General features: G+C 39.2%; 2 protein-coding genes across 5 annotated transcripts in view; one reads left to right on the top strand and one right to left on the bottom strand.

Moving 5' to 3' along the window:
* ATP5F1A (ATP synthase F1 subunit alpha) overlaps positions 1–3,922 on the bottom strand; it is a 9,553-nt gene extending 5,631 nt beyond the window's left edge. The window contains exons 1-3 of the mRNA XM_011361191.2: positions 3,746–3,922; positions 2,135–2,213; positions 1,268–1,437 (exon numbers count right to left, since the gene is read on the bottom strand). Of these exons, the coding sequence (XP_011359493.1) occupies positions 1,268–1,437; positions 2,135–2,213; positions 3,746–3,805 (309 nt within the window). The 5' untranslated portion in view covers positions 3,806–3,922. The remainder of the gene's footprint in view (positions 1–1,267; positions 1,438–2,134; positions 2,214–3,745) is intronic.
* A 335-nt stretch (positions 3,923–4,257) lies between these two features.
* Positions 4,258–9,899, top strand: part of HAUS1 (HAUS augmin like complex subunit 1) — a 16,401-nt gene continuing 10,759 nt past the window's right edge. The window contains exons 1-2 of one of the 4 annotated variants that reach the window (XM_023531373.1): positions 4,258–4,698; positions 6,824–6,998. In XM_023531373.1, the coding sequence (XP_023387141.1) occupies positions 4,651–4,698; positions 6,824–6,998 (223 nt within the window). In that variant the 5' untranslated portion in view covers positions 4,258–4,650. Of the gene's footprint in view, positions 4,699–6,244; positions 6,339–6,823; positions 6,999–9,899 lie in introns of those variants that run through there. The other 3 variants (XM_023531366.1, XM_023531363.1, XM_011361180.2) reach the window with 3 other exon arrangements.

Here is a 9,899-nt window from a genome sequence, read left to right as displayed (position 1 = left end):
GCTCCATAAAGTTTAATATGTAATCGAAACCTCTACTTGTCAGGTTAGTATAAAGTGAAATTAAAAGCTACCCAATAAAGAACAAATTTTCACAATATAATAGTACCAGGTCATCTCCAATTGTTACAACCATATTTCAAAATGGCAAGATTGTAGACCCCAAAATCACAACTAAAACAAGGCTATTCCAAGAGCCGAGTCTGGTCAGTAATGAAAGCTCTGGAAAAAGACTTAAATCTCTGATGTTCAGCAGAGTAACTAACCACAAATGGCTTAAATTAAGTCAAATTTTAAAAATTTAGTCCCTTAGTCACACTAGCCATGTTTTACATGCTCAGTGGTCTCATATGAATAGTAGTTACCAAACAGGACAGACTGTTATCAAACAGGACAGACATAGAATACTTTCATCATTGCAGAAAAGTTCTATTGGACAGTACAGGCCGAGATTCTTAAAAGCTAAAAGGAAACTCAAGAGTTCATCTATTTAAGCCTAAACTTTCAAAGGTATATGCACTAAAGATAAAAAAGGTTAAATTAAATTTTAAGCCAAGGTTTCACTGATAAAACTTTCAGCTCTGTAATTAACTTTTTCACATTAAGTGGCTCTTTTTCTATTCCCAGACACTAGCACAAGAACCAAAACAATCTTTTCTCCTATTTGTGTGCTTTAGTGGATAATCCTACCGTCTCCCCTTTCCCCCTCTCCCTCGGTCAATCCGTTCTCAGGTCCTGCTTTCCTGAGAGAACTCATGATACTACAACTCTTTATTTTTCATCCCACTGGCCAACTAGGCTCAACCTAATAGATAGAAGTGGACTTGTATCATAAGAACGTCTGATAGCTACACCACTAACTTACTTCTCAACAACTCTTACTAGGAATACAAAGTCAACGACTTTCAACTTTCCACCAGGAACAAATTTACTTGAAGTTATCAAAAACGTTTGTATAAGATGATCATATTTTGGGGGCGGGGGTGGGGGATATGATCTTAACAGTTACAAAGAACAGACCTGAACTTCTTAGAATTAGCATGGAAGTTTGTGAAACTATTATTTAGGAGCTAGTGGATATAACTTCTATGTAAATCAGTCCCTAGAGTATAAACTTGGCAATCAAAACCTTTAAATTTATTCTGTTCACAGTCTATGGTGATGACCAAAAACAAACAAACAAAAAAACTGACACAATTTCTGGTTTACTAAATGAATAACTAAATGAGGACACTAATTCTAAAACAACAAAATCTCATTTTTAATTTACCTTTAAGCCTGAAGAAAACTCTACCATTTCTTCTGCCTGAACATTCCTCAGCCCATGCACTCGGGCAATACCATCGCCAATACTTAAGACACGTCCGGTCTCTTCAAGGTCAACAGAGGTATCAGCTCCAAGAATACGTTCTTCAAGAATAGAGGACACCTCAGCAGTGCCTATTGAGAGAGGACAATTTCATTACAAAAGTAATCTGGTCCCCAAAATCTTTTCAAAACCTATTTTCCCGACAACATAAAAATTCGTTTTGTGCTAATAATCTAATCACACTCTAAAATGTAATATACATGGTCTATTCAAAAAGCTTGATACCTACCCACTATGAAAATGAACCCAAGTGATTGAGAGAAAACTCCGTAAGACAAATGTAAACCAGGTAAGAAGCTAATAAAATTAAGCAATACCCCTAAAATAAGTATTTTCTATGTTCTATTACTGTGGTTCCTAAGCTTACCTCCTCACTTTTCTATCATTCATAGATTAGCAGCTATTACCTTTGAAAACAGATAAAAATTGTTTTTCCTAACTTTTTTAAGAGGAAAAAATCTTTCACAGATCAGAAAGTGTGCCCACCACTTGACATGTACACACTGTTTACACTCAAGAGGACATTATCAGGACAAAGCTGTATGAACATCAAAGGAGAAATATATAACTGTAGTTCATTTCACTAGAACAAGCAAACCTACCAAGACAAAGCTAAATGGCACATTATGGGTTAAGAATTTGAGATTCTGTAGTAACTAAAATTGAGGAGGAAAATGAACCAATAAGTAAATAACTGCAACAACTATGTCACTGATTTTTCATTTAACAAGAAGGTAGTGTAGTGCAGCCTTAGAAATAATGACTTACCAGTCTTCTGAAGATGAGTGTTAGAGGCATGGAGGTTCCTTGCAGCAATGAAAGATGATCCCAAAGCATTTTTGGAGACCTCGGGAAAAGTATATTTTTTAAAATCCGATCTTTAAAAAAGCCTTTATAAAACCAGCAAGCTTAAAGGCAGGCTTAGTTTGATCAAATTATCAGTAAAAAAAATTATATTCAAAAGTTTGCTTAAAATTGGAAGAGTATTAATTACATTAAAAAATATCCTTTGATGTATGTGAAAATCTATTGTGCGGTTCCTGGTATACTTAAGTACTGGCAACAGTTAACAAAGCATCTTTCCCTTTAAAGGCATCTGCTAATATTGTTTTGACTAGAGTGATGGCAATTGTCAATAAGATAAATTGCTACCTAAAGGGGCAACTTTCAATAGATTCCCTACTAAGAAAAACAAAAAATCAAGCAAACAAAAAAGCTGTAAATGTTGGAGGTTTGATTAGAAACTAAGAGGTATGGCAAATGTAATTTTTTTTTTTTTTTTTTTTTTTACTGCCGTCAATAAAGCATGCAGCAATCTGGACCATTCCTTCTACAAATTTTAATGCTGTGACTGGTCACAGTCCATTCTGAAGCTTCTATAGGACCCAAATGAAAATCGTTAAATATGCTTTTTGGGTTTTTTTGCTAACAGAAATCCAAGATGCTACCAGCGGTTCTGTTAGGCCAGTATGCATATTTCACCTTTCAAAATCAGACTACTTTTAAGATGGCCAAAAAAAATGTTAATGTAAAAGCACTACACAGTACTTAAGGGTTGTGTTCTTAATTTTAAGGGAGATAAATAATGAAGGACATTGATCTTTACAGGTATTTGCCAACTACGTTCTATTTTCCTTGAGTTCGCAATCACTGCCTAACAATTCCTCAGGGACAAAAATCTTAAACATATCAAAGCATCACAAAGTCTTCTTTCTGCCAGACCGAGACGATGACAAGCCAGCTTCACTGCTGTCACAGTATCGGCCACATGAAATGCATATTTGTACCTGTTCGGTGTTTTCACAATCGTTTCACTAATCAACACTAAGAAGGTGCGTAAGGTATCCAGAAAACCACCTTCATTGATTGCTTTCCTTTGAACCGACCTCCGAGCAGAGGTTAAATGCCGGGGCCTGCTGACCTTCATACAATGTCAGGCTTTCCCAGCTCGCTCTGACCTTCAGCGAGGGAATCCCGGGGAAATCAGGGAGGCCGAGCCTCGCCGTTTCAGAGCAGGCCAGCGACAGCAAGCGCCCAAACCCTGACCTTCACCCAAGGCCCCCTCGTGGGCCGCTCCCAGCAGAAGAGGGAATCCTCCTGAGGCTATATCTCTGGTCAGCATCAAGGTCATTGTCTCCTCTGCAGCACTCTGCACCACCCCACACAAAGGGAAAGCAAAAAGGCTCTTCCGCCGCCCGCCTTGTCTGCCGGAGCAATCAGCGCTGCAAGATGGCGGCGCCTGCTACAGTCTCTCTCCCTTCTTGCAGAAACAGCTTCCTAATCACCACACCACCACCCATCCGCTTGCAGAAAGAGCTCCCGAATCAGCACACCACCACCCACCGGGCCACCTCCAGCCCACCGGTTCCTGGCGCTCACCAGCCCGGCCCGTCGAGGGAGGGCGCGGGCCACGGCTGCGGCGACGCGCACAGACAGCATCTTTGCAGATATTCTTCGGGTGCTTCCTCTGCAGCCGCAGCCTCGGGACTGACTGGAACAAAATGGCCGAGCGGCGAGGAAGGTCAAGGCAGCAGGCCCACCTGACCCGGAAGTACCGCCCCTAGCTTTCACCTCCGGACGAAAATCTGCCTTTTGCAGGGAGTGGGGGCGGTTACTTTTTTTTTTTTTTAAGTATCATTTTCAGATTTAAACTTCAAAATGAGTGGTTAGACCTTTGCCAGCTTCGGCCCAGGCATTCACTACAGATTTACTTTGGTCTTTCGAGTTGACTTTGTGGTTGCCCGGGGCGACCGCTTGGGTAGCGGAACCCGCTAAGTAGCAGTGCCCAGGCCCCAATCCGGTTGCAAGGGGATGTTGGCGTCACCGCGTACCCAGACAAGGCTCGCTTCACGGTGATGCAGGTCGGTAGTGTCCGCTCCGAAGCTACAGCTACTAAACATCGGAGCCGTAACAATAGTAAACAGTTACCCGCCCCCTAGGCGTGTCTACCGCAGAGCGCTTTCTGCCCAGCGGATTGATGCTCACGTGGCGAGATTTAAACCCAGACTCTGAGTCGAAAATTTGGACCTGTCTGAATTTTGACAAGCACTCACACCATACGAACCTAAATTGGAGAATCGCAATTCTTTCAGGTTCTACCTAATTGTGAATTAGGGCAAAATGTTTAAAAACTGTAACAGGACAAGGAGTTCAAGTAAGAGTGGTTGGCAATCCTCCTGAGAATGGTCCAGAATCAGTACAGCTGTCTCTCTCCAGATTGGAGTAGGGCTCAAGTTGTCCTCTACCAGAAACTAGTTTCATGATAGTAGGGATTCTACTTTTCCATGTGGAGTAAAACGGAAATGATGAAAATAACTTTCTGTACCGACCCGGTAAGATTGGAGGGAGACTTTTTTCTCAGAATTTTTGTGGTCCTCAGATTTTTGTGGTATGTACAGAATGGGGGGGAGGGGCGTGTTTGGTATTTTGCGATAATGGAGACTATTAACGTAACTTCGTTTGTAATTCTTTTGAGAAGCATCTTTCAGCTTCCGCCACCAAATTCGAACTTGCACCCAAAATCTTAATGGGGGTGGGGCGGAAGGGCATATGAATATCTTGAGTTAAAAAGGTCATCTCCTAAAATAGCTTGCAAATGTATGGTCAGCAATCCCTTTCTTTAATATTCTGCCTTTCAGGGTGAGCCATAGGTAAGTAAATACGACAGTCCTTCTGGGATTCAATCTGGTATGAATAGTTAGGAAGAGGTAGGTAGGAATAGGAAAAATATTGGTTTATAAAGACAACAAAATTGCAGAGATAGTTTGTAAAATTAATAGTGATTAATGTAGATAAAGGGCATAAAGATAACTTTTTCCCCTGTATTCAGGGCTGTACCAACTTATATGAAATTTGATTACTAAGCAGATATATTTGAAACAATCAGAAAGCTATGCAATATGGTATTGACTAGTTAATAAAATTCCTTTGAAAAGAATCATTTCAAATATGCATACGACTTAGGAGAAACATATTTGGTGCTAAGTCTGACCCACAGTTTAAACTACACATCACAGAAAGTCGAGGACATAGTCTACCTTTCCTAATATAACACAGGAGGTTGCTGGACAGCCGTGTGGTATAACCTGAAGAGACTGAAACACCCAACTAAAGCCAGAACACTGTGGTCAGGTTCCAGCTCTACCACCTAATCTTGTTCAAGTCATTTAATCTATGTGTGTGCCGTTTAATGAGAAAATGGGTAAAATACTGTGTGTCCATCTATTTTACAGAGTTCCTGTAAAAACGAAACAAAAATAGGAAAACACAGAAAACTAAACATTGCTGTAGCAATGTGAAAAACCTCTCACAGTGTTAATTAGAGTGATGGAGAGAGGAGAGAACTTTAGGGAAGGCAAGGAATGAATAGAAGAATGGCTGGCTGAGTGGCAGTGACAGTGCCAGCAGTTGGATGCTTGCAACCATTTTAAAAGTCTCCAGCACATTTAGTTCTTTGGTGGCGGAAACTAACGGATAAGATTAAGATTTCTGCAGTTAATATTTCCAGGGTTAAATAAAATTTTAAGTTCATGCACTCGGTGTGGAAGAAACACAAACATCTGCTATCCAAAAAACAAGTTTCAAGTATTTTTTTAAGGCAAGTGATTCAAGTGAGATATAAAAATAGGAAGAAAATACATAGAAAATAGAAAGAAAACACAGCCTGGTTCTCGTCCTGTAGATTATACCATGGAGGGCGGAGGGAGAGGCGAAGTAGTAAGCGAGAAGAGGTTTGGGGTGCTGGAAAGCCAGGAGAGGTTTGCGGTGCTAGAGCCTTACAGCTGCTTGTCTAAGCGCTCAGCAGCCTGGAGTCTCAGTAAAAACTACAACTCCCGGAAATCCCGGGCCCCGAGGGGGCGGGACCAACGGCGTGTGGGCGGGGCCTGCAAAGAGTCGGGCACTTCTCCCGCGAGGCGCTTCTCGAGAAATGGCGGGAGAGGTGGCTATGGAAGCGCAGGAGAAAGAGGCGCAGGTGATGGGGGCGGGAGCGGGACTTTGTGGTCTCCTAGAACCGGGTCTTTGACACGCCCGCCTCGCTGGCTGGTCTCCTGGGTGCGCCACGATTACTGTTTTCCTCACACTACTACGCTGGTCCATCTTTAGTGCCGCCTTCACGATCTGCGAGCCCCCCTCTGCTTAGAACGACTTGGGAAGGGCGTTTCCCTACCTTCCCCGGCCTTTCTTTGCTTGGAGTCGGATTGGGAGAGGTGTTGTTACAAAATTGCTACAAAATCCCTCCCCAAATACTGAAGCGGTACTGCTGAACCCAAACCCACCATTCAGCCGAGCCTCACCGTTCACTTTTTATTTCCTAACATCTGGTATCTGTCTCTTCAATGACAAGTTAGGATGTGAAGTCGGAAGCCAGAAGATTCACAGAAAGATTCGTTTGCTTCTCATCACTTTGTCGTATTTGCTTCGTGCCATTACAATATTTGTCTTCCTGTCAATGATTAGGTTGCTGCATGGCTGAAAAAAATATTTGGAGATCACCCCATTCCACAATACGAGGTGAATCCACGGACCACAGAGATTTTACATCACCTTTCAGAACGCAACAGAGTCCGGGACAGGGACGTCCACCTGGTAATAGAGGACTTGAAACAGAAAGCAAGTGAATATGAATCAGAAGGTGAGATTAATTCCACAGTTTTGAATGAGATAATAACTAGAGGTAGCCAAATTTTATAACACTAAAATGTACAAGATTAATTTCGTGTAGAGTACTTATTGGTTTTGCTTTTTTATTTTACCCAGATTCGTCTTGATATCTTGTAGTAACTTAAAATATAAATTTCATTATAGTATGTATTTTATTGGTACTCAGGTAGCAAAACAGTAAACCTTGAAACATGAGTCTAAACTTACTAGCTTGATATAAAAGGTATCTGTGATGTTTCACTTCTGTATCTTTTTGGCCTGCTTCCAGTTCCCATGCTTTAGTTAAAATGAGCCATTGGGACACCTGGGGTGGCAGCTATGAACTGTGAGACTTGAACAAATAGCTCCATTGCTTTGTATTCATGGGACTGCATTAAAATTTTCTGATGTGCATATGTAGTTTGAAAAAGTTCATTTAAGACATCCGTCATTTTTATAATACAAACCACAAAAAAAAGATTTATAAAAATCTTTTTATAGGTGGGAATATACAAAAGAGAAGGGAAGTGAGACCTATATTTGCTCTCTATTTAACCATATGTATCACATACAACATTTTGAATGTAGTGTAATTTATATTTAATTCTCCTGTATACATGCTTTGTTCTCATTTCCTTTAAAAATTACAATACAGTAAAACTGACTTTTTGTTTTGGTGTACTGTTTTAACACATATGAATTCTGAAATCTACTTCCACAATCAGGATGCAGAACAGTTCTGTCACTCCCTAAAACTCCTCCTGTGATGCTCCTTTCTAGTCATACTCTTCAGTGCTTTTAAAATTGTTTTACTTTTAAATGATTTTATTTTTGTAGTTATTAAAATGTAGTATGGAAGAAGAAGCTTTGAGTCCAGAAAAATCTTATTTTCTAAGAGCTTTTTGTCTGTAATACTCTGTAAGTAGGAAAAAAAAATCTAAGGATTTTCAAAATAAGATTATTTATGTCTGCCCTTAGGTGCCTTTTAGGATGACATGTTAATTAGCAAATGTTTTTATTAATGTATACAAATTTTGACACAATTTTCCGTATTTAAATATCTAGAACAATCCTACTTCCATTGATATTTGTTAACGCTGCATGTCATGGACTAACCATTAGACCTCTTTTCTAAGTTTTTCCTTCTTTGGACAGTGAAAGTATCCAGCAGAAAATAGAATTTGTGGGACCCTATAACAAGTATAGATTCATGTATACTATTAGGGAGGTTTTGCTTCCTCCATTTGTAACTCTAAATTCTAAGTAGTGATACCATAAAGTCATTTGGACTTAAATGACTTTTGAGCTCAAAATCATTTTTTAGATACAGTTTTCATTTCTGCAAAGTACAGTTCTTTGCAGTACATGAGGTTGGAACATTTTCGAAATATTTTCAGGAATTGGGAAAGGATGTAAAATTTTTGTATGAAGACTGTTTAATCATGACCAATACAGATGAAACTATTGAAACCATTCTTCATGCTGCCATTTCTTCAGTTGAGGAGGAAAATGAAAAGATATTGCCCCGGCTCGACCCTCCAATAAAAAGTTGAATAGATGTGACAAGAAAGGGAATCCTTATCTTCTTCGTGATCTTAGAGGGAAACCATTCAGTCTTCACCATTAAGTATGTTGTTAGCTGTGGGTTTTTTCTAGATGTCCTTTATCAACTTAGGAAAGTTCCCCTCTCTTCCTAACTTGTTGAGTGCCTTTATCATGAAAGCGTGTTAGATTTCATCAAATGCTTTTTCTAGTTGAGATAATTGGGTGACTTGTTTTTATTCTATTGTTATGATGTATTACATTAATTGACATTCAGATGTTGAATCAGTGTTTTTTATTTTTTCCAGCTTTATTGAAGTATAATAGACAATTAGTTACTCATATTTACATTGTACAATTCAATGAGTTTTTATTAATTATAGTTGGCATACAATAATATACCAGTTTCAGTAGTATAGCATAGTGATCAGAGATCCACATAACAAAGTGATCACCCCACTAAATCTAGTACCCCTCTTCCCCCTTATATATTTGTTATAACATTGTTAACTATTTTCCTTATGCTACACTTTATATTTCCATGTCTATTTTGTAACTATCTATTTGTACTTCATAATCCCTTTGCCCTTTTTTGCCATCCCCCAAACCCTCTCCCATCTAGTAGCCCTCAAATTATTTTCTTTATCTATGAGTTTTTGTTGTTGTTGTTTATTTTGTTCTTTAGATTCCATATGTATGTGAAATCATGTGATATTTGTCTTTATCTGATTTATTTCATTCAGCTCAATACCATTTAGGTCCATCAAGGCAATATCTTTTTCCATCCCCTTCCTTTTAGTCTGTGAATGTCTTTTAATCTGAAGTGAGTCTTTTATAGACAACATATGTAGGGGTCTTGTTTTCTTATCCATTTAGCCACTCTTTCTTTTGGTTGGAGCACTTAATTCTTTTCCATTTGAGGTACTTGTTCATAAGAATGTACTTATTACCATTCTTTATTCATGTTTTTGATACATGTTTTTTCTTCTTAAAGAAGTCCCTCCAACATTTCCTATAATACTGGCTTGGTGTTGATAAATTCCTGTAACTTATTTTTGTCAGGGAAGCTCTTTATCCTTCAACTCTAAATGAAGACTTTGCTGGGTAAAGTATTCTTGGTTGTAGATCCTGGGTTTTCATCACGTTGAATATTTTTTGCCCAGCCCTTCTGTCTTGCATAGTTTCTTTTGAGAAATCAGCTACCAGTCTTAATGGGAGCTCCCTTGTAGGTAACTATATGCTTTTTTTCTTGCTGCTTTTAAGATTCTCTCTTTGTATTTAACCTTTGGCATTTTAATTATAATGTGTCTTGGTGTGGGCCTCTTTGAGGACTCTCTGAGCTTCCTGGGGT

Source organism: Pteropus vampyrus, unplaced genomic scaffold, assembly GCF_000151845.1.
Source record: "Pteropus vampyrus isolate Shadow unplaced genomic scaffold, Pvam_2.0 Scaffold3, whole genome shotgun sequence".
Classification (NCBI taxonomy): domain Eukaryota; kingdom Metazoa; phylum Chordata; class Mammalia; order Chiroptera; family Pteropodidae; genus Pteropus; species Pteropus vampyrus.
The sequence above is the reverse complement of the archived record's forward strand: the minus strand, read 5'-3'. Positions and strand labels throughout refer to the sequence as shown.